This window comes from Natrix helvetica, assembly GCF_964273705.1.
Source record: "Natrix helvetica genome assembly, chromosome: 7".
In the NCBI taxonomy this organism is placed as follows: Eukaryota; Metazoa; Chordata; class Lepidosauria; order Squamata; family Natricidae; genus Natrix; species Natrix helvetica.
The window spans coordinates 64,489,300-64,514,609 of record NC_138558.1 but is presented as its reverse complement, the minus strand read 5'-3'; the positions used below and the strand labels follow the sequence as shown (position 1 = coordinate 64,514,609).

Here is a 25,310-nt window from a genome sequence, read left to right as displayed (position 1 = left end):
GAATTAACTTCTTTCTGATCTTTGGGAGTTGCTTGAAGTAGCACGTTGCATACCTAACAAATGGGTTATTCTTGTTAAATCACAGATTGCAAAAATCTGTTTCAAGTGGGCAATTTTCACAGTTACTTTAAGTGATTTAAAAGTATTTATTTGGGCTATTTTCTCCCTTAAGCAATATAAATGCATTCATGATTAGAAGCAGACACAAAGACCAGTCTTGCTAGGAGAATGTGTTTATATTGAGCAGCTTGTTAGAAATATACTTTAACTTGGAGGAGAGTATCTGTTATTGACAAAACAGTAGTCTTGGCATATGTGATTTGAAAATTAGACATTAAAAAGAAGACACTGGCTCCATGTGAGTTTTTAAAGCATCAGATATAATAATATGAAGAAATAGGAGAAAATAGTGTTTCATCCATACATTTATTTCTTTTTTTTCAGCCTTTGCATGCTCTAAGGCAGGGGTGTCCAAACTTGGGAACTTTAAGACTTGTGGACTTCAACTCCCAGAATTCCCCAGCCAGCCGTGCTGGCTGGGGAATTCTGGGAGTTAAAGTCCACAAGTCTTAAAGTTCCCAAGTTTGGACACCCCTGCTCTAAGGACAAAGCACATTATTATAACTTCTCTCTGGCAAAGCAAAACAAAACAGACTCCATTAAACAAAACCCAAGAGGGGCATTAAATTAGTGAACAATACAAGAGATACGAAAAACCCAATGGAATTGAATAGTTTGTACAGGTAGTCCTCAATGTACGGCCACAACTGAGCCCAAAATTGATGTTGCTAAGTGAGAAATCTGCTAAGTGGGTTTTGGCCCATTTTACAACTTTTTCTAGCCACAGTTGTTAAGTGAATCACTGCAATGGTTAAATTAGAAATACTACCATGTTTCCCCGAAAAGAAGTCAGGGTCTTATTTTCTTTTGACCCCCTGAAATAAGCGCTTGGCCTTATTTTCAGGGAGGTCTTATTCTTTTTGAGGTGCAGGAGGCGGCGAGTGTGGTCACCTCATGGCTGTTGCTGTGCTGCAATATTTTTGGGGAGGGCTTATTTTAGCGCATATGCTCAAAAGCCCAATTGGGCTTATTATCCGGGGAGGTCTTATTTTCAGGGAAACAGGGTAATAATGAAGTGAGCCTAGTTTTCCCATTGATGTTGCTTGTCAGAAGGTTGCAAAAGGGGACTGTGTGACTCTTGAGACACTGCAACCGTCATAACTCTGAACCAGTTGCCGAGCATCCAAATGTAAATAGCAACAGAATTATATACTGCTTCACGGTGCTTTACAGCCCTCTCTAAGCAGTTTTACAGATTCAGTATATGGTCCCCAACAATCTGGGTCCCCATTTTACCGACCTTAAAAGGATGGGAGGCTGAATCAACCTTGAGCTGCTGAGAATCGAACTGCTGAACTGCAGTCAGCAGAATTAGCCATTGTAACTTTGAATGGTCAGTAATTGAACTGTTATAAGCCGAGGACTACCTGTACTGCTTATTGAGAAGCCAGTGGCATATTTCAGGAAAACTACTCCGTTCTTTAGAAAAAGTGTAATATTAATGCGGAAATCACAAGAGTGAGACGTGTGTGAGTGACACCAACTTGAAACTACAAAACACTGTAGTAATTTTGTTTTAAGGTATTGCTGTGGTGCATTTATCTCAGTTACAGTAGCTGGAACTACCTGGGCGATTGAGAAAAAGTTGGGCCTGACTTGATGCAGACTTCAAGATAATAAAAGAATTGTAGGATAGAATGGAAAGTTGAAAAAAAAAATTCCTGGAAGAATGCACTTCCATATTGTTACTTAGAAGATGGTATTTCAAGCAAGATCGAAGAGTGTTTTTACTTTTTTATAGACATACTAACGTTGATGATAACAATTAGAATAATGATATACCTGGCATTGCGTTCCTTCAAGGTTCTTGGTTTTTTTCTACTTCTCTGTCTAGTCTACAGACCTAAATAGCTATATTTCTATCTTTTCTTATTCTATTATCTAATACTGCATGCATTAAATAATGTTGTTGCTAGTTGTGAAGTTGTGTCTGACCTATCGTGACCCCATGGACAACGTTCTTCCAGGCCTTTCTGTCCTCTACCATCCTCTGGAGTCCATTTAAGCTCAAGCCTAACTGCTTCAGTGACTCCATCCAGCCACCTCATTCTCTGTCGTCCCTTTCTTCTTTTGCCCTCAATCTTTCCTAGCTCTTTTTAGGCTCTTCTCCTTCTCATCAGGTGGCTAAAGTATTTGAGTTTCCTCTTCCTGATCCTGATCTGGCCTTCTAAAGAGCAGTCAGGGTTGATCTCCTCTAGGACTGACTGGTTTGATTGCCTTGCAGTCCAAGGGACTCACAGGCATCTTCTCCAGCACCAGAATTCAAAGGCCTCCATTCTTTGATGCTCAGCCTTTCTTATGGTCCAACTTTCACAGCCATACATTGCAGCTGGGAAAACCATAGTCTTGACTATACGCACTTTTGTTGACATGGTGATGTCTCTGCTTTTTAGTATGCTGTCTAGATTTGCCATAGCTTTCTTCCCCAGGAGCAAGCATCTTTTAATTTCTTGGCTGCAGTCCCCATCTGCGGTGATCTTGGAGCCCAGGAAAATAAAATCTGTCACTACCTCCATTTCTTCCCCATCTATTTGCTAGGAATTGAGAGGGCTGAATGCCATGGTCTTAGTTTTCTTAATGTTGCGTTTCAAGCATTAAATAATAACACACTGCATTTCTTTACTGATTCTTGTCCAAATACTAACCAGGTCTTACTTTGGTTTGCTTGCTGAAATGTTATTACTTGTGATCTGTTAGTATCTTTTTCTGGCAGTTGGAATTTTTCCATTTGGACCTGATACATTACGGGTCTTCTTGCATTTCATGTCTGTGCTGGAATTTAAATTCTGACCTCTCAAATTCAATCAATATTTCGCTGCCATACTCGGTTGTTGATTTGAAAAGCTCTTTATTGACTGGGTTGATTAAATTCCTTTAAGAATCTGATCCTCCCTCTGAGTCTTATTGTAATTTACTTTCATTGGATTTCCCACCATCCAAAATATTTACCTGACATCCTTTTAATATCTCTGTACATTTAAGACCTGCCGAGATGGTAAACAAATGCATCTGAGACCGGGTTAATGTCTCTGCAATTCCATTTGTAGACTTTGTCTCCCACCGTGAGAAAATTCAGCTTTGGAAAGAAATAATTAATCGATGTGTTCTGTCTGTGCTGGACAAACAAATTATTGGACATGAGCTAAGATCCATTTATAAAGTAACTCGATTCCCCCAGTGGGTATTTCATTAGGGACTTCTAGTGAGGCTTGGGCCTAGCTTCCTCTTCCTGCTGTTGTGAGGTTTTGAATATTGTTGCAGACATCATTTAGCAACAGAAATGTTAGGCTCCATTGTGGTCGTACGTTGAAGCCCATCTGTACACATGACCAAACACTGTAATATTTATATCATATATCTTTGATATATACTGTATATACCAAACTTGGTACACAAATGACTTACCCTCTGGAAACAAATAGTATGTGTGTGTGTGGGGGGGGTAAGACACCCCTGGGTTGTGTGTGTGTGTTCCAGCATAACTCTGGAATGCCTGGCCCATTAAGGAGAGCAAGTGCTGCGTCCTAGAGCAGCAATTGTTTGTGATATCAGTTCCTTCGCAGTTTCCTCTGGAAAACCAGTCATGACGTTTGCCCTCCAGTGGACCAATGGTGAAGCACCTGGTGGGTTTGGGGCAATGTGCCAGAATGGTAGACAGGGCGGGAAAGAGGAGCGCATGAGAGGGGGAAGGGAGAAGGCAAGGATGATGGGAGTAGGGGGAAGAAATGCCCGTCAGACAAACAGCTCCCTGTCAGATAAAAGTTTCAATGTCTATAAATACCCGGGGAACACCAGTTCATCAGCTAGTAATGTATATAAAAGCCATGATGTATTTGATTGTTTGTGATGAAAGATGTGTTCATGAAAAGGATACTTAAGAGGTTTCTAGCATGAGAGATATCATGTGATGGAACATTGTCTGATTCCCAGGATGATGTGAGAGAACAGGGATGAAGATACTCCTCCCTAATAGTTCCCAAAGGCTTTATGCGGGTGACAGAATGCTTTACTTTGAAAGTATTCTGCCTAGGTGAGGAACAATTTTTTTAAAAAAACCAGGGTTGGAAGAATAACAATGTGTTTTTGTTGTTTTTTGGAACTTGACACACCATTTTCTTAATCGTTTAAGAGAATGGGAAAGAGAAAGAAACATAACAGATAAAAAGGGGGAAAGAAATGAAAGTGAAAGCAGGACCAGAATCCTGTACAACAACATTAGATGATAGATTATTCTCTCGTTGAATGGAAAGCAGGTGAATGAAAAAAGGCTATAGAAATGATATTATAGCATCCTGTTTTATGACTGAGTTATAAAGTAGGATGTTAGACAGAGTGATGAAATGGAAGGCTCTGTGGATGAGAAAAAATGCATACAGGAAAACGTTGGTTCAAAAAAAGAAGTTGAAAGTTATTGCACACGGCATAAAGAAAAATATAGTCGAAGAGAAGAAGGGATGGTGAATAAGAGACAGAACAAAATGTTTTGAAGTTGGTGAAGAGGTTAAACAAGCTCCCTCTAATTGATTAAATGGGATTAATAATAAAAGTGATAATGTGATTTGGAATTCCGCTGAGGTGCTGAAAGGAGCTCAGAGATCTGTATGAGGAAAATAATGGTATGTCAGTAATGGTATGTCACATAAAGGCTTAGTGCTTTTCCCAGGTTGGTTAAATTCTGACCAGTTTGAGCTGAAAAAAGGTGCAGGTAGGATAAAAATACAGGTAGTCCTTGGTTTACAACCAGGGGTGGGATTGAAAACTTTTAGCAATCGGTTCTCTGCCTGGTTGCTGGGTGGGCGTGGCTGTGGAGGCGTGACCTAGTTGGTTTCCTGCACCACGGTGGGGGGAGGGGCGTTTTCGCCTTCCTCAGGCTCCGGAGGCTTTCCTCGAGCCTCTGGGAGGGTGAAAATGGCATCCCCTGGGCTCTGGAGGCTCTCCAGAGGCTGGAAGCGGGCCTGTTTCCAGTACTTCCGATAAGCCTGTCTTTCGCCCTCTCCAAACCTCCGCACGGGTCCTGCACTTGCCTGGTATGATGAACCGGCTGCATGGAGACTCCTGGGAGGTGCAGGGCTGGGTGGGCGGGGTCAGCCAGTCCTTCCAACTACCGGTTTGGCGAACCAGATTAAAATTAATATCCGGTTCGCCCGAATTGGCTGAATCCCAGCACTGCTTACAACAGTGTGTTTAGCGACCATTCAAAGTTAAAACGGCACTGAAAAAAGTGACTTATGACCATTTTTCACCCTTATGACTGTTGCAGCATCCCCTTGGTAAATTCAGATGCTTGGTAATTGGCTCATATTTATGACGGTTGCTGTGTCCCAAGGTCATATGATCACCTTTTGTGAGCTTCTGATATGCAAAGCTAAAGGGGAAGCCGGATTCACTGATGAACAACCTTTTGTTACTAACTGAACAACTGCAATGATCCACTTAACAATTGTGGCAAGAAAGGTCATCAAATGGGGCAAAACTCACTTAGCAACACAAATGTGGACCTCAATTGTGGCCGTAAATCGAGGGCTACCTGTATTGGAACAGTCAAGAAAATCAGTAAAGAGATTAAATGTACATAAATCTGCAATCTTTAAAAAAATAAATCGGTGGAGAATAACAAAACACTAACCATATCATTTATTTTTGGGTAGGTGGTGCACCTTCCATTTCCCCATCAAGATCTACTTTGGTTGTGAGTAGCAGGCAAGAATTTAAGCTGACCTGTACCGATGATGGCCCAGTGACTTGGGTCTTTCATAGTGCTGACCCAACCGTGAAGTTAAAGAATTTCAAAACTAAAGAAGTGCATGTTACTCGTGCAAGACCATCAGACACAGGAACCTATCAATGCAAGAGCGGAAAAAGCTCCAACAGCTCCATTTATGTTTTCGTTAAAGGTAATTTCATTTTCATCTTTTTGCTTTCCTTTTCTTTGTCACAAATGCATATTTTCTAAAATGCACTAGGTAGGAAGGCTGGATTCAGTTTGCATTTGTAGCCATCCCGTTTATACTTACAGGCAATGCGGTGGCTCAGGTGTTAAGATGCTGGGCTTGTCCAGTCAAAAAAAAAAAAAGCATAGCAGCTGAAGTATTGAAGCGGGCAAGGGATGATGGGTAGATGATTTTCTTTCTTTCTTTCTTTCTTTCTTTCTTTCTTTCTTTCTTTCTTTCTTTCTTTCTTTCTTTCTTTCTTTCTTTATTGTTGTTTTGACTTGGTTTCCTATCTACTCCTCTTTACTTAAAGCATAGCAACTAAAGTATAAAGCAGGCAAGAGATTATGGATGGATGATACCAGTTTTCGATTCTTGATTTGAACTATCTTCTCCTATATCTCCCTGTCCATTCCTCTTCTTTCTTTTTTTTCTCTTTTTGTAGGCAGATGACATGATTAGAAGTTAGACAGGAAAGGAAGAGAAAGCTTTTTAATGTAGGGCGATATGATTAAGAGCTAGAGTAAGAGATAGAAATAAAGGGAATATCGATGTATTACATTTCTATTTGATAAAATGAAAGTAATAATGAGAAATAGGTGGAATAATTGAATAATGGTAGACTGTAACCAAATATAGATGCGTATTGTTATGGGAATTTTACATGTTGATTGGATGTATAATAATGTTTAATTTGACTAGTTTTGTTTGTATTGGAATATATGGCACCCAGGTGCCACATTGCTCGTGCATTGATTTGACATTTTTATAAAAAAAACAAAAAACTTGGGGGGAAAAAGATGCTGGGCTTGTCGGCTGGAAAACAGGCAGCCCAGGTTCAAGACCCGAGCACCACATGACGGGATGAGCTCCTGCTTCTTGCTCCAGCTTCTGCCAACCTAGGAGTTCGAAAGCATGCAAATGCGAGTAGATAAATAGGTACCACTTCACTGGGAAGGTAACAGCGCTCTGTGATGTCATGCTGGCCACGTGACCACAGAAAATGTCTTTGGACAGAGCCAGCTCAAAGGCCTTGAAATGGAAATGAGCACCACCTCCTAGAGTTGCCAACGATTAGCAGAATAAAATCAACAGGGACCCCTTTACTTTTGTAATATATACCCCCTGGTGTGTGTGTGTGTGTGCATGCACAGGGTATGCTCAAAAAATTCAGGTCATGGTTGTGATTGCAATTCCACTTGTTTTTAATCATGGTCTAGTACAGCCACAGCAGTTCAATCCATTTGGACAGCACTGAGTTGGTAAAGATAGAAAGCTATTACTTCTGGTGGAAGCTCCCCCTTCTAAAAAAAAAAACATGATACCTGCCTTTTTGCACAGCTGCGAGACACTGGCAAAATGTTGATCTAACTTGGTATCAGTTTCAAAGTACTGTTTGGAGGGAAGTATTTCTGTATGTGGTATAATCACCAGACCTCTTTCTGGATATTAAAGACAGAAAAACGTTGAAAATTATAGATTGACACTAAATATTTATTTTAAATATTCTGACACCAACTTCTATAAAATAGAATAACAGAGTTGGAAGGGACCTTGGGGGGTCTTCTAGTCCAACCCCCTGCTCAGGCAGGAAACCCTACACCACTTCAGACACATGGTTGTCTAATCTCTTCTTAAAAACTCCCAGTGTTGGAGAATTCACAACTTCTGGAGGCAAGTTGTTTCACTGGTTAATTTATTATTTATTTCTTTGTTTGTTTTGTCAAGCATGTATAGGATAATAGATATAAGTATATACAAGATTATGAATACATGAAATGAATACAAATGCAAGGGAATTTTAGGACAGGGACGGTAGGCACATTGGTGCGCTTATGCACGCCCCTTACAGACCTCTTAGGAATGGGATGAGGTCGACAGTAGATAGCCAAAGGTTAAAGTTGTGGGGGTTTGGGGAAGAAACCACAGAGTCAGGTAGTGCATTCCAGGCATTGACCATTGTTCTAGCTGTCAGGAAATCCCTTCTTAGCTCTAGGTTGCTTGTCTCCTTGATTAGTTTCCATCCTTATTTTCTTATTCTGCCTTCAGGTGTTTTGGAGAATAGCTTGACTCCCTCTTCTTTGTGGCAGCCTTTGAGATATTGGAACTCTGCTATCATGTTACCCCTGGTTCTTTTTCTTAAGCTAGACATACGCAATTCCAACAATGTCGAATTTATGTGTTCTAGTAGCCAAGCGTTCTCCTGACTCTATTCAGGATCATGAGAAAAGTGGATTCATCCCCCCCACCCCTCTGCACCCGAGCACACAATAAAAACATCTTCTTTTTCTGAAACTGCCACTTGACGTTAGAGATAGGGCCCAGGGACGTAAACAGCGACAAGGGTGAGTCAGTTTGCAAATCTGAATCTGCCATCTCAGATAAGGCTTTCAGTCTGCCTCACAAGTAAACCTTGTTTTTTAAGGTTTAAAGATTCTTAGAGAAAGATTACTGTCCTTCAGGCAAGTTCATACCATAGATGAAACATCTTGCAAGCCTTGATGACTTCAAAGCAGACGCGTGAGCAGCACAATAGTGTCACACAAGTCATATATTTTACCATTTTGCACAATGTAAAGTGATTTACATAAACAACTTGTGTCCTCACTGACCCCTTTCTGGCAGGGAACTAAACAAAGACACCGGAGATACTCTGGTGACGATTCTGCAAATTATTGATTGATTGAGCACTTTTCCTGTACACCGCTTGGAGAGTCCAAGCAATGGGTTAATTCAGTCTGCTTGCCCTTAGGACTGAGGAACTATTTTTCCTTAAGCCACACCTCCTCCTGGTGTGCTCAATCCCCCAGAATTCTTCCTCAGTCAGCCCGTTTGGACGTATTTAGTTAGAGCTCTGAGCTAAATTGATCCTTTTTTGGCTTGGACTCTCTATTTGCGTTTAAATTCTATTTCCTAATATTCCCCAACCTTGTGAGACGTTTCTCTCTTCAATTCTGCGACTCTCTCCAGTAGAAATTGCATTTGAAGGCCAGGAGGTAAGCTGGAAGGTGGTGGGGGGGGTGCCCCTCAGCCGATCCTCATGGGACGGCTTCGGAGGCCTGCCGCTTGTCGTTTAAAACGGCGCGGCTGCAGCGGCGAGGTTCCTACGTTCCCAGGCCCCCCGTTTGTTGTTTTAGACGAAGTATTTTTCGTTCCCGGCCTGCTAGAAGACCTCGACCGCAGGGAGGAGTGGGCGATCGTCGCCATTCGAGGCGCGTTCGCTCCTCGCTCTCCCTTAGCCCCACGCTGTTGCGGCGGCCATTTTAGGCGCGAAAATAGCGCGCCCAGCCATGGCCGCCATTTTGCATCAGCCTCGTTATCAGGAGGCCGCTGGAGGTGGCAGGGCCTAGCAAGGGTTTCTCGGGCTAGGATCGCCACCTTCGTTTTTTTGTCTATTTTTGCGAGCGGCGCTGGTTCCTGTGCCATTCCAACGGTCATCATACCGGCTCAGGGAGGAGGCCTTAAGTAAGCGCAGGCCAAAGCTTTTTGATAGTCATTCTCCTCCCTGCTTCTCCTGCAGAGCCTTGCACCTCGGTGCAGGCTCCAATCCTACCCCTGGGCCTCCGACTGGTATTAAGCATGGGATGATGTCTTACGTATTGATTCAATTACTGTGCATATGGCAATTTTAACGAATTTTTTCGTTTTGTTTCCCATTGCAGCAACCAGTCTATCTCTATCCTTCTGCCTTATCATAGCCTTGCTCCATCTTGTGTGGTCATTGACTATGGATCTGCCCAGTCCCCCCGATTCCCAAGATACTAGGCCGAGCCTCTTGCAGGCCCCTAGCAAGGGTTCCTCCTCATCGGGGAGTGGGGGTGCGGGCAAGAGTGGTCGGGGTAGCTCTGGGAAACAGCGTTCCAGGACCCCTTCTGTGGCTGAGGCCAAGGATGCTGAAAGGCGCCAGCGGGCCCTTGACAAGCAATTTGAGAAGGCCAGATGCCAGGCAGACAGGGAGCAGTCCCTCTCAGGAATCCCTCCCTCCCGGGAAGAGCTCCAGATGGTCCTCGCCGAGGAGGTGGAGTCCCAGGACCTATCCCCAAATAGGTCATTTGCAGAGCCGGCTTCCCCGGCGCCCTCTTGGGCCTGTGAGCAGGCCCCTCCCCCTGGGGATGCTAGCATAGACGATATGCAGGGTGAGGCTTCACCCCCCCTAGAGGAGGGTTTGGATCCTGATTCTGACTCAGAGGAGTTATCGCCCCGCATGCAGGAACTAATGGCCCGTGCCATTGCCAAGGGCATCACGGAGGCCATGAAATTTAAGAGTCCCACTGCTGTGGCCCCTAAGGGTCCCAAACCCGATCAGGCAGCTCCCCCTCCAAGCAAGCGTGCTCGCCATCCTTCCCTGGAATCCTCGGTGGTCAGCGAGGCCTCTGCCATTGAGGACCCTGACCCGGAGGTGCTAGGTCTCTCGGACGACGAGGACCTTCCCCCTGAAGCGCCCGCCTTTGCGGGTCTGTTCAAGCCCAGCCTTTTCAAATCTGTCCTTCACAAGGTCAAGGCTGCCACCAGGGTGGGGATCAAGCCCAAACCGACCGCGCCGGCGGCGGATGCCACTCCGGCTAATCCCAATGCGGTCATGTTTGATGTCCCAGCGCCCCAGCAAGAGCTGGTTCCGGTCCCGGGGCTGTTTCTCGACCTAATCCAGCGCCAGTGGGCTCAGCCAGCCACGCAGTCCTCTCCCAGTGGGGTAGATAGGAAGCTTTATACTATGGAGCCAGTGCTGGAGGACCTTCTGGCCCTGCCCACTGTCGATCCGCCCATCGCTGCGCTCACCTCCAACTCCTCCCTACCGGCCGACCTCCTGGAAGGCCTTAAGGCGGAGGACAAGAAGGCGGAAAAGGCGTGCCACAAAACCCACCTGGCGGCTGCCTGGGCCATCAGGGCCTCTTCATCCGCCTCCTTTTTTAATAGGGCCTCTGTGATCTGGCTGCGCGAGCTCCTAACCAAGCTCCCGGCGGGAGACGTCCGTCTCCACCAGGACGTGTCAAAAATAATCGCGGCCTCCCAGTATGCCGCTGATGCATCCCTTAATGCCACAAAATTTGCCTCCAGGGCGCTCGGCTCTAATATAACTTCTCGTCGGCTGATCTGGCTCCGACATTGGCAAGCGGACCAGAAAAACAAGTGGAAACTGGCTTCCGCCCCCTTTAAGGGGTCCAAATTATTTGGCGAGTCCCTGGATCCTCTCCTCATCGAGTCCAAGGACAAGAGGAAGATCCTACCTTCTCTAAACAAAAAGCAGGAACGTAAGGCCGCTCCCTATTCTAGGAGGCAGTCCTTTCGTGCCTCCGAGCCTTCTACCTCTGCCTCTTCCTTCTCTCCCTCCAATAGGTCCTTCGGCCAGCAGGGCGACAGATCCCAGGACAGGGCGTCCTTTCGGGACAGAGGCAGGCAGCAGTTCGGCTTCCGCAAGTATAATCGTGGTGGGGCCTCCAGCAGGCCGTTCCGTAAGTCAAAGTGACTGTCCGGGCTTGGCGCCCATCGGGGGTCGCCTCCAGCTGTTTGCCTCCCATTGGGCCCAGAACACCGAGGATGCTTGGGTTCTGCAGACAGTCAGGGAAGGCCTATCTCTGGAGTTCCTGTCCCTCCCCCCCCGGACCTTCATCCGGTGCCCTGTCCCATCCTGCCCCCAAAAGAGGGAGCGTATGGACCAGGAAGTCAGTCATCTCCTAGACATCAGGGCCGTGGAACCAGTTCCCCAGGGCGAAGAGGGGAGGGGGTTTTACTCCATCCTCTTCCTGGTGCCAAAGAACTCGGGGGGGTGGAGAGCCATCTTGGACCTCAAAAACCTCAACAGGCATATCGCCTACCAGAGGTTCAAGATGCAGTCTCTGCAGACCATTCTAGCGGGGATTCGACAGGGAGATCTACTTACATCTATAGATCTCAAAGAGGCATACCTCCACATCCCCATCCGTCCTCAGCACAGGAAGTTCCTGCGCTTCTATTATGCGGGTCGCCACTTCCAGTACAAAGCTCTTCCATTCAGCCTCTCGTCCGCTCCTCGGACGTTTACCAAAGCGCTGGCGGTAGTGGCGGCCCAGCTAAGACGCAGGCCCATACGACTCCAGTGCTACCTGGACGACATACTTATCCAGTCGTCGTCCAGGCAACAGGCCCTACGGGATCTCCAAACCACTATGAGATCCCTCAGAAATCACGGCTTCACTCTAAACATAGAAAAGAGCCATCTCACTCCAACAAACAGACTTGTACACCTGGGGGCGGTGATAGATACCAACTTGTGCAGGGTTTTCCTCTCCCGAGACAGGTTGGCCGGTCTAAGGTCCATGACCCACAAGGTGTTGAGCTTGAGGCAGGCTCCAGTGGTCCTTCTGTCGCAGCTGCTGGGAAAAATGATCTCCTGCATTTCCATAGTGCCGTGGGCCCGCCTGCATTCCAGGGCTCTTCAGTGGCTGCTGCTGCCGCACCAGAGGGCTTCCAGGAGCAACTCTACCAGGCCGATTCGAGTTACGCCGGACGTAAAGAGGTCCCTCCGCTGGTGGGTGTCTCCGGCCATCCTCAAGGGCCACCTATTCAAGGAGCCCGAGAGGTTGATCACCACCACAGACGCCAGCCTCTCCGGCTGGGGAGCCCACATGGGGTCCCTGGTTGTTCAGGGCAAGTGGTCCCAAGTGGAAACCAGCTACAGCATCAACCTGCTGGAACTGAGAGCTGCTCGCCTGGCCCTGCGCCATTTCAGCCGGTCCATCCATCGTCAACATGTGCTTCTGATGACGGACAATGTGGCCACCAAGGCCCACATCAACCGCCAGGGCGGCACCAGATCCAGAGCACTGATGAGAGAGGCGGAGTCCCTGGGCCGCTGGGCGGAGCGCCATCTGGAATCCCTTCGCTCCGACCATATCTCCGGAGTGGACAACACACAGGCAGACTGGCTGAGCAGGACGACCATAGATCCTGCGGAGTGGAAACTGGACCCTCGCCTGTTCCACCAGATGTCCGACAGATTCGGGACTCCGGCTGTAGACCTGTTTGCGTCCAGGGACAACAAGCAGCTCGACCGCTTCTACTCCCGGTTCTTCACCCCGGGGGCGGAGGGGACAGACGCACTGCGTTGCAAGTGGCCCCGCGAGCTACTGTATGCCTTCCCTCCCCTGCCTCTCCTTCCTCAATTCATCTCCAAAGTCATCGCAGAGGGTGCAGAGGTCCTTCTCGTGGCCCCGCATTGGCCCCGCAGGTCGTGGTTCGCCGACCTTGTCCACCTGTCGGTGTCTCCTCCGTGGCGCATTCCTCCGGACCAGATCTCCCTCAGCCAGGGGGCCGTGATTCACCCAGAGCCCCAGTGGCTCCAGTTGGCCGTCTGGCACTTGAGGGGGACCAACTAAAAGGCCAAGGCCTGTCGGAGGAGGTAGTGAACACCATTCAGGCGGCGAGACGCCCTTCAACCACTAGGATTTATGATGCGTCCTGGGCCGCCTTCGCCAAGTGGTGTGAGGAGCTGCTCATCGAGCCGACGACCGCGCCTGTTCCCAGAGTGCTTGACTTCCTTCAAGCGGGACTCAACAAGGGCCTGGCCCCGAACACCCTTCGACGCCAAGTGGCGGCTTTGTCTACTGTCTGGTCGGGCGACTACCTTTTGCCTCTCAGCAAAATCCCGAAGGTGCGTCTTTTCCTCAAGGGCGCCTCTAACCTTCGCCCTCCCACCGTTCATCGCTACCCTACTTGGCAGCTGTCCGTGGTCCTGCGGGCCCTCTCTGGCCCTCCATTCGAGCCTTTACGCACTACTTCTCTTCGATTCCTGACGCTGAAGACGGCCTTCTTGATTGCCATCACGTCAGCTCGCCGGATTTCGGAGCTGGCGGCTCTTTCTGTTCGCCAGGATCTGTGCGTCATCCACCCTGACAGGGTCATTTTGAGGTTGGACCCGACCTTTACCCCCAAAGTAAACTCATGGTTCCATAGAGCGCAAGACATTGTGTTGCCAAATTTTTGTCCTCATCCGTCGCATCCCAGAGAGCGATCCTGGCACAATCTTGATGTCAGGAGGGCCCTGAAGGTCTACATCGCCCGTACTGCGGAATTCAGGAAGTCAGAGGCTCTTTTCCTCTCCTTCCAGCCCGGTTCCCTAGGGAAGAAGGTCACTTCCTCCACAATTGGCAGGTGGCTTCGTGCTTGCGACTGCCTATGAAAGTCAATCCAGGGCCGTTCCGCGCGGCATCACTGCACACTCCACACGAAGTGCTGCTACCTCGGCGGCCTGGGCCACCCAGGCCTCGATCCTGGACATCTGCAGGGCCGCTACGTGGTCCTCTCCTTCTCCATTTGTGCGACACTATAAATTGGACATTTTCGCCTCGGCTGAGGCGTCCTTCGGCAGGCGTGTGCTCCAGGCGGTTGTGTCAGAGACCGAATCCCGGGAGCCTTTTTCTGCCCGCCCAGATGGGCAATAACTTTGGTATGTCCCATTGCTTGGACTCTCCAAGCGGTGTACAGGAAAATGACCATTGGCTTACCTGAAGGGTCCTTTTCTGTACACCGCGGGAGAGTCCAACCCACCCTGGCTCTCAAGGCCAGGATTCGGGTTCCTCGTGTCAACAGTACATCATCTTGGACGCTTCGCTCCGTCCGCACGAACTGACTCCTTCTAAGAATTCTGGGGGATTGAGCACACCAGGAGGAGGTGTGGCTTAAGGAAAAATAGTTCCTCAGTCCTAAGGGCAAGCAGACTGAATTAACCCATTGCTTGGACTCTCCCGCGGTGTACAGAAAAGGACCCTTCAGGTAAGCCAATGGTCAATTTATACAGCCCCCCATCTTAATCAAAGAACTCTATGGCAGCTAACGAAGCTGTAAAAACAAAAGCAATTGAACAATAAAAGATGCCAGGCAAAATGCTGAACTCAATTTAAATGCTTAATCAAACTACTGTATATTGCACTGATACCCAGATTCTAAAGCAGGGGTGTCCAAACTTGGGAACTTTAAGACTTGTGGACTTCAACTCCCAGAATTCCCCAGCCAGCATGGAGAGTCCAAGCAATGGGTTAAATCAGTCTGGTTGCCCTAGGACTGAGGAATCTTTTTCGTTGGCCACGCCTCTTGGTGTTGCTTGGCCCCAGAATTTTTCCTCAGTCTGCCCGTTCAGGACTTGTTTTTGTGAGCTCCAGCTTGATTTATCCTAGGCTTGGACTCTCCTACTACTTAGTCCCCTTTTTCTTTTTCCTTGTTGTCCATATTTGTGCTTTTTTTTACCCCTTACTTAGTGTAGGCTATTTAGATTTGATTTTTTTCAGCGTCATTGACTTTCTCCTTGAGACTTGGAGGTAGGGGTGTTGGTGTTGGTGGGTGCTCCGCTTGCCGCGCCGTCTTTGGACGGCAGCGGAGAGCTGCTGAATCAGCTTTAAAGCGTGGCAGGATGGCAAGGTTCCCGGCGGCTGCCGGTGGTTTACTTTGTTGTTGAGTTTTTCCGGTTTTCTTGCCTTTGGGAAGACACAGCCTGCCGCAGAGAGGTGCATGGCCGCTTTAAAACGCACGGCCGCCATATTATCTTCCTCCTTCCCCCTCGCACCGGAGCGGTGGCCATTTTGGAAAGGCTTAATTTTGCGCCTTTTTCAATCAGATTTCCTGCTTAGCTACGCTTCAGCAGATAGCCGCAAGGTGGTTAGCTGGCCCTGTTTCGGGTCTCCGGCTGGGTCACTGCAACCCACAATGGCGCTGGTGTCTTGGCCACCTGGTGGTCATACACCGGCACAGGGAGGGCTCCTCAATTATCTCCACTGCCTCTCCCTGCCTTATCTGCCTGGTCTTGCAGCCTCGGTTGCTTTTCCATCTTCTCACCTCCTGTTTGAGTGGCTGGATTTTCATTGGACTCATTTGCAGAACCCCAGCTTTCTCTTCTGGTTTCACGAACTGTTCCTGATTCCACAATACCTGCTGGTCATCAGATCCAGTGTCATCCACCAGAGTCTCCATCACCATCTGATCTCCACCTGCCTTGGCCTTGTCTGAAGATCGTGCCACCAGGCCATGGAGCAACCTGGTCCATCTGACTCCCTTGTCGGTAGACCAGGTCCCTCACAGGCCCTCAGCAAGGGAATTCCCGCAGGCAGGGGCAAGGGGGCAATGAAGGGCAGGGTGGCTAGTCAGGATAGTCATCCCTCTAAAGCGCCTTCCGTGACTAGGGATGCAGAGAGGCGTCAGTGGGCTCTCGATAAGCAGTTCCAGAAGGCCCAGCGCCAGGCAGCGAGGGAGGCCCCTCAGCCCATTCCTCGAGTTGAGCCGGTCCTTCTACCACCCCCAAGGAGGGATCACCTGTCCATGATTGATGAGGAGGTGGAATCCCAGGATCTATCCCCGGAGAGGTCTCTGGCAGACCCGGGTTCTCCTACCCCTTCGTATGTTTCTGACTCAGGGCCCGCTCTCGTGGGGCCCAATCGTGGGGGGCTTACTGGTTCACCCAACAAGGTCCTCCTTCTTCTAGGGACACTATTGGGCTGGACACTGGTTTAGCTCAGGAACCCGAGTTATCCGTCCACATGCAGGCGGTTGTCGCCTGCGCCATCTCTCAAGGCATAGCTGAAGGGATGCAGAAACGAGACCAAGTGCCCATTGTTCCCAGTACTTCTCAGACCAGGCAGGAGGTTCCCCCTACTGCCAGGTGGGTCCATCACTTCTCTGCGCTCAGTGGGGCTTCCGTTTTGGAGGACCCAGATCAGGAGGAGCAGGAGCTCTTGGAGGACGAGAGCCTTCCTCCAGTTGCCCCTGCCTTCTCAGGGCTCTTTAAGCCTAGCTTATTTAAGTCCATCTTGCACAAGGCTAAGAGCACCACCTAAGTGGGTACCAAACCTAAGACCATGCAGGGATCTTCTGATTCCACCCCGGTCAACCCCAATGCAAGCATGTTTAATGTTCAGGCCTCTCAGCAAGAGCTGGTTCCTGTTCCCGATCTCTTTATGGATGTCATTCAGTGGCAATGAGTCCAGCCTGGTTCCCTGGCCGCGCCCAGTGGTGGGGACAAAAAGCTGTATTCAGTAGATCCCGCACTGGAAGACATTCTGGTCCTGCCATCTGTGGACCCTCCTATAGCAGCCCTCACTTCTAATTCGGTCCTTCCTGCCAACCTGTTAGAAGGCCTAAAGCGGAGGACAAAAAAGCGGAGAAGGCCTGCCACAAGACTCATCAGGCAGCAGCCTGGGCCATTAAAGCATCTTCCTCCGCATCCTTTTTCAACAGAGCCTCTATCATTTGGCTGCGTGAGCTTCAGGCTAAACTACTGGCAGGAGACACTCGTCTTTGCCAGGACATAACCAAAATCATTGCAGCGTCCCAATACTCGGCTGATGCCTCCCTTAACGCGGTCAAATTTGCTTCTAGGGCATTAGCTTCCAACGTGACGTCCCGCCGCCTTGTGTGGCTTCGTCACTGGCAGGCGGATCAGAAGAACAAGTGGAAGTTGTCTTCTGCTCCGTTTAAGGGGACCAAATTATTTGGGGAGGTCTTAGACCCTTTCTTGATTGAATCTAAGGATAAGCGGAAAGTTCTGCCTACCTTGAACAAGAAACAGGACCGTAAATCCGCTCCCTGTTTCAAGAGGCAGTCCTTTTGTTCCAGTGAGCCCACAGGATCCTCCGCTTCTTTGAACAGACCAGTTAGTTAGTCAGGAGATAGGTCCCAGGACAGGCAGTCCTTTCGGGACAGGGTAGGCAGCAGTTCAACTACCGCAGGTCCAACCGTGGTGGGGCTTCCAACAGGCCCACAAATCCAAGTGACCATCAACGCTCCCCTCCCATCGGGGGTCGGCTTCAACTGTTCGCCCCCCAATGGGAACTGACCACGGAGGATGCCTGGGTCCTCCAGACCGTCAGGGAGGGACTCACTTTGGAGTTCTCTCTCAACCCCCACAGAATTTCGTCCGCTGCCCAAACCCCTGTTGCCCTCTCAAGAGGGAGGTCATGACCCAGGAAATTCACCATCTCCTGGAGATCAATGCCGTGGAGCAAGTTCCAACCGACCAGGAAAGGAAGGGATTTTATTCCATTCTCTTCCTGGTACCCAAGAACTCATGGGGGTGGAGGGCTATCTTGGACCTCAAGAACCTCAACTGTTTTAACATTAGAAGTACTAAATAGAAAGATTAGGGAAGAGGAAGAAATAAAGGGAATGACCATTAAAAAGGAAGAATACAAGTTGCAAGCATTTGCTGACGACTTAGTCTTCATTCTTGAGGAGCCATTTCAATCTGCACCTAAACTGATAGGAGAAATCGAGGCGTATGGAAAAGTTGCAGGTTTAAAAATAAACAAAGACAAAACAAAGATTTTAACAAAAAATATACCCCGAAAACAAAAAGAAGAATTGGCGGAAAACTTGGAAATGCAAATCACAAATAAAGTTAAATATTTGGGGATTCACCTAACAGCCAAGTGCAGCACTCTCAAAGAAGATAATTATCTTAAATTGAAGCAACAAATTGTAACAGACTTGGCGAAATGGAAGAATCTTCAATTATCAATGATTGGTAGAATCGCAACAATTAAAATGAATATCTTACCTAGACTGTTATACCTGTTTCAGACTATTCCAATTAAGTTGGGGAAAGGATATTTTGAAGAATTAAATAAAATAGTGTTGAAATTTATATGGCAAGGGAAAAAAGCAAGAATAAAATGTAAATTGTTACAAGATTCCAAATCAAGGGGAGGGTGGGGTCTACCTGATTGGGAGTTATACTATCAGGCAGCTAGTCTGATGTGGATCAAGGAATGGATAATGCTAAGAAATGATAGGCTTTTGAATCTAGAAGGTCATGACTTGCTGTTGGGATGGCATGCATACTTATGGTATAAAGGAACTAAAAAACATGGTTACTTTAGAGACCATTCTATAAGAGAGGCTCTGTTATTAAACTGGCAGAAGGTTAAGAGGTTGCATTACTTGAAAATTCCAGTCTGGATATCAACTATTGAAGCCTTTTCATATCCAATAATATTTAAAAGGGAAGAAGCAGTTAGATATGCTGAATTATTGAATGCAGAGGGTGAACTTAAATCTATACAAGAATTGAAACAAGAAGGTATTGAACTCAATTGGTACTCATATGTGCAAATACATTCTAGATACAATGAAGATCGAAAAAATGAGGGTTTTTATGATAAACTGACGGAATTAGATAAAATTTTAACAGGTAATGATGAAAAATTAATTAAAAATTTTTATGATTATTTATTAGAGGTGAAATTATATGAAGAACAAGTGAAAGGAACTATGTTAGCCTGGGGAAAAAACTTTGGACATGGGATTGATTTAGAAAAATGGCAAAAATTGTGGACTCAAAATTATAAAATGACAATGTCAACTGCATATAAAGAAAATTTGTATAAGATGTTTTATAGGTGGCATTTATCCCCATCGAGAATAGCAAGAATGTCGAAGAATAAGTCTGAAAAATGCTGGAAATGTCAACATACACCGGGCACATACTACCACATGTGGTGGACTTGTCCTGAAGCTAAAAGATACTGGACTAAAATACACATGTGGTTGGAGAAAATGATACATAAACATATAGACTTGAAACCAGAACTTTTTTTATTGGGAATAATACCAGAAACATACAATAAAGACTTGAAATATTTGATCGTAAATGTGTTAACAGCTGCTAGAATTGTATTTGCTAAATACTGGAAAAATGAGAAAGTACCAACAGAGGAGGAAATTGTTCGGAAGATAATGAACTGTGCAGAAATGAGTAAACTTACATTTGAAATTAGAGAATTAGAGGATGAGCAATTTTATAAAGTATGGGACTTGTTTTATCAATGGTTGGATAAAAAAACTTGGAAGTGAATCTTTTCTTTTTCTTTACCCTATCTTATATGTAATAATAATAGAAAGTTATACTTAATGTTTTGAAAAAATCTCTCTCTTTTTTCTTTCTTTTTTTTTTCTCTTTCTATACATATTAAGCCTTTATTATGAAATAGACCATTTACTTATACGAGATAAGAATAATAATGTATTTAATGTATAAGAGTGAGATGATTTAAATTGTTAGGTATGATTATGGCTGGTGACTATTTTATAATATAAAATGGAATAATGATGATGTAATGAACAATGGATGTGAATATAGATTAAAATATTTAATGACTACATGGATTGACAAATAATAATGGGAAATTAAATTTGGAGTTGAGGATGATTGGAAACTTTAAGATTAATGGAAAATAGAAATGTCTTATATGAAGTAATGAGTTTCTTTTTTTCTTTGACTTAATCTCCACTTTTATTTTTGAGAGAATGGTGATACAATTTTATAAAGACCTATTGCTACCTAGTACATAATTGTAGAGATAAAGAAATAAGGGTTGTCATAAAAGAAAGAATACTATGGTAACTTGAACATGCAATGCTCAATGAAATATTTAACTATATTTAATGGATAATTAGTGAACGCATCCTTAATTGTAAAAACCATCGCACAAAAACTTGTAACCAAACGACATGCTTGATGAAAATGTGTTTTGTTTTGTTTTTTACTTCCCTGCTCTTGTACCTTATGTGTTGTCTTGTCTTTTTAAAGAAAAATAAATAAACATTTATAAAAAAAAAAAAAAAAGAACCTCAACTGTCACATCGCATACAGGAGGTTCAAGATGCAATCCCTGCAGACTATCCTAGCAGGGATCCACCATCGACTTGAAGGAGGCTTATCTACATATCGCTATTCGACCACAACACCAAAGGTTCCTGCAGTTCTTCTACACCTACCGACACTATCAGTACAGAGCCCTTCCATTCGGCCTGTTGTCGGCACCCAAGATCTTCACAAAAGTTCTGTCAGTGGTTGCAGCGCAACTCAGGTGCAGGCCCGTAAGATGTCAATGTTACCTGGATGACATTTTCATCCAATCATCGTCCAGGAAACGGGCCTTACGGGACCTCCACATCAACATGAGGTCCCTCCGGAGTCACAGGTTCTCTTTGAACCTGGAAAAGAGACATCTCACCCCAACTACCACCCTTCTCCATCTGGGGGCGGTGATAGACACCTCAACTTGCAGAGTGTTCCTTTCCCAGGACAGGATAGACAGCTTAGTATCCTTGACCCACAAGGTACTGAGCTTGAGGCGACTCTCCGTGCTATTCCTCCCACAACTGTTGGGGAAAATGATCTCCTGCATCTTGGTCATCCCCTGGGCACGGCTCCATTCTAGAGAGTTGCAGTGGCTTCTCCTGCCCCATCAGAGAGCAACAGGAGTAACTCATCCATGATGGTGCGGCTTTCCCCGACTGTGAAAAGATCTCTCAAGTGGTGGCAATCAACAGCTCTACTGAAGGGACACCTGTTCAAGGAACCTGCGAGAGTGGTCATCACGACAGACGCCAGCATTGCCAGCTGGGGGGCACACATAAGACATCGCGTAACTCAGGGCAAGTGGTCTCCAGCTGAAGCAGCTTGCAACATCAATTTCTTGGAGCTGTGGGCAGCGAGACTCGCCCTGTGACATTTTCACCGGGACATTCTGCATCAGCATGTCCTCCTGATGATGAACAATGTGGCCACCAAGGCACAAATAAATTGCGACGGCGGCACCAGGTCCAGGAAACTCATGGCTGAGGCGGAGGCCCTGGGCAGGTAGGCCGAGCGTCACATTGCATTCATTTGCTCCACATCTCGGGAGTGGACAATACTCAGGTGGACTGGCTGAGCAGGACCACCATAGACAATGCAGAGTGGCGATTGGATCCAGTCCTGTTCTGCCAGTTGTTTCGCAGATTTGACACCCCCGTGATCAACCTGTTCGCAACCCGAGAGAACATGCAACTCCAACGCTTCTTCTCCTGCTTCCATTCGCCGGGGGCAGAGTGGACGGATGCCCTTCAATGCAGATGGCCTCAGGAACTGCTGTATGCCTTCCCTCCTCTCCCGCTGCTACCACAGGTGATCTGCAAAATCATCGTGGAGAGGGTGGAGGTCCTCCTCGTCGCACCCCACTGGCCTCAGAGTTCCTGGTACGCCGACCTCGTCAGCCTCTCGGTGTCCACTCCATGGCAAATCCCTCAAGGCCAGATCTCCCTCAGCCAGGGGGCCATAGTCCACCCAGTCCCCCAGTGGCTCCAGCTGGCCGTCTGGCACTTGAGGGGGACCTCCTGAGGAGAGGGAGCCTGTCAGAGGAGGTGGTATGTACCATCCAGGTGTCTAGACATCCTTCAACGACCAGGATATACGACTCCACTTGGTCCACCTTCGCCAAGTGGTGTGACAACCTCCATCTTGATCCAGTCACTGCACCTGTTTCCTGCGTACTGGACTTTCTACAGGGGGACCTAGACAAGGGTCTTGCTCCCAACACCTTCGTCGTCAGGTGGCGGCACTATCCACCATTTGATCTGGTGATCCGACCCAGCCCCTCAGCAAAATATCAAGGGTTCGCTGTTTCCTTAAGAGTGCCTCCAACTTACGCCCTCTGGTGGTTCACCGTTACCCCACCTGGCAGTTATCAGTGGTCCTACAGGCTCTTACCTCACTGCCCTTCGAGCCTCTACATACAACTTCATTTTGATACCTCACCTTAAAGACTGCCCTTCTTGTCGCAATAACATCTGCGAGGCGCATATCCGAGCTGGCGGCTCTATCATTCCGGGAGGACCTTTGTGTCATCCATCCAGACAAGGTCGTACTGCATCTGGACCCTGCCTTCATCCCAAAGATCAACACCTGGTCCACAGGGCGCAAGAAGTCATCCTACCTAAACTGCCCACGCCCCAACCACCCAAGGAAATGTATTTGGCACAAGTTGGACATCAGATGGACCCTGCGGATATACATCAAGCGTTCTGCAGACTTCTGCAGGTCAGAGGCCCTCTTTGTGTCGTTTCAGCCAGGCTCCTTGGGTAAGAAGGTGACATCTTCTATGGTTGGCAGGTGGCTGAGAGCATGCATTGCAGCTGCATACGAACATCAGTCCAGGGCAGTACCTCGACACATTACCGCTCATTCCACAAGGAGCGCTGCCACCACCGCTGCCTGGGCCACCCAGGCTACCATTGACGACATCTGCAGAGCGGATACCTGGTCTTCACCATCGCTCTTTATCAAGAACTATAAATTGGACATGTATGCTTTGGCCGAAGCCTTGTTCGACAGGCGGGTTCTCAAGGGAGTTGTTTCCATGACCGAATCCCGGGACTGACCTTCTGCCCGCTGTAGTGACATATAACTTGGGTATGTCCTGTTGCTTGGACTCTCCAAGCAGCACACAGGAAAATGACCATTGGCTTACATGAAGGGTCCTTTTCTGTGCACTGCGGGAGAGTCCAACCCAACCTGGCTTCCCCATCCAGGGATTCGTGACTGTCGTGTCATTTTGGACTTTCCTTTACTGCTTCATCACGCTTCCAGACTTCATGGGTTCCAGACCTTCTCAAAATTCTGGGGCCAAGCAACACCAGGAGGCGTGGCCAAGGAAAAAGATTCCTCAGTCCTAGGGCAACCAAACTGATTTAACCCGGTGCTTGGACTCTTCCGCAGTGCACAGAAAAGGATCCTTCAGGTAAGCCAATGGTCATTCTAGAGAGCGAACCTAAACCTATTTACTAAGGTTGATTGAATCCAGTATCACCTCTGGTTAAACCTGCAAAAGATTGACACATGCACAGGTCAGTTATGTTCTACCTTTCCTCCTCCAACATAGCCATTTTGTTCCAGATTTTGTGTTCTACCCAGAGTGGCAAGACTTGATTGTCTTACAGCTTCTGACATCCCCGATAGATGATAAATAAATGAGGGCATAAGATATGCTTGACTGGCATTTAATGGTTTATCTAGACTAGCCAGGAAAACGAAAGCATAGATAATGGTCAGGCATTAGCTGGGTGAGTTTCCATTCTATTCTGATCTAGTCAAAGATTGGGTGAGCGTAATTGGCCCCGTAGCCACTCAAATTAGATATGGGCAGGGCATCTCTGCCTTCTGTTGTGAGATCAGAGAACAGTGCTGTGGCATTCATTTTGATTAGGGCAAATAACTATTCATTTCTGATCCAGTAGCTGTATAAAATAAGACTGGATATGCTGTGCCATCTGGGATTAGCAGGCCCAGTTTTTCTCATAGTATTAGTGAAGAAATACCTACTGTTTTTTTTTTTTTGGGGGGGGGGGAATATTTAAATAACAGATTACTACCTGATTTCTCTATCCCTTTCAATTGGCATGTTGGATAGCATGGCATTTGAAGTCAAGAGGATGCAGAATATAATTATGGGTTTATACTGCAGACCTTTTATGGCTGACTCATATGTACCAACCACCTAATGAGGCTACACTAAGTCAGTGACGAATAAAGCTGGAAAACTTTTCCACAAATTTCCCCCATCCTTTTCTGGCTTCAACGTTGAAAGATGTCATTTGACCCATGTTAAATTTTGGGATCGAATCCTGGGATTTGTGTTTCCCTTTCTTTCTTTCTTTAAAATAGTTGTGTGGCTACCTTATTTTAAAACCCAAGTCTGGACAGCCCACAATTATGGACTGCCATACTATAAAAACCACAAATCTATAAAACACAACCAAAACTTCACCCCTTGGGAGCCCCAATAACCGATCCCAAGCTTCCTCACTGTGTTCCAGTCCCTGGGTAAAAAAAAAACCCAACAGGTTTTGATGGCCTTCTAGAAGGCCGAAAGGGTTTTGGCCACAGAAAAGTATCACAGATGCCCACTGAAGCACATCTTCTCCTACTACATCGCTACTACATAGCTCCCATTTGTTATCATACATGCAGAAACCAGATGCAGCATCCATAAAGAAATCAAGTCCGTAAGATTTTATTTGAAATTTGCCTTGAGCAGCGTGGCTCCAAAAAGATCCTGTTGAGACTTCTTATTCTTGTTGATATTCAGACTGTCTGTATATGCAGATTGGAAAGAAGCCCCGGTTGAAGCCAAAGGCTTTTGAGACTAGAACGAAATAAAAGATGAGAAGATTTGGATTATGGCTTTCTGATGAGTCCTCTGGGGCAGTGGGCAGCTGTTCTGTGGGCTTTTATAGTTCTAAAGGGATTTTTGGAAGCATCAACAAAGTAAGTTCTGTGTTTAGCCAAAACATCCATAATCTTCTGCTGTCATATTTTAAGGACCAGTCCACATGTGTGTGCAGTTTTACATTTCTTCATCAGCCAGTAATTGGCATTTGAATGAATGAATAGATTGCACTGAAAAAAGTTGTTTTGCTGATATGAAATAATCTGGAACAATTATTAGGAAACCTCAATCAATGTCTCTCCCCCCCCCC

At 46.8% G+C, this 25,310-nt stretch overlaps 1 protein-coding gene across 1 annotated transcript in view; it reads left to right on the top strand.

Moving 5' to 3' along the window:
- The window catches only part of KIT (KIT proto-oncogene, receptor tyrosine kinase), a 144,504-nt gene that overhangs the window by 42,167 nt on the left and 77,027 nt on the right, over positions 1-25,310 (top strand). Inside the window, exon 2 of the mRNA XM_081959290.1 lies at positions 5,769-6,014. Within this exon, the coding sequence (XP_081815416.1) occupies positions 5,769-6,014 (246 nt within the window). The remainder of the gene's footprint in view (positions 1-5,768; positions 6,015-25,310) is intronic.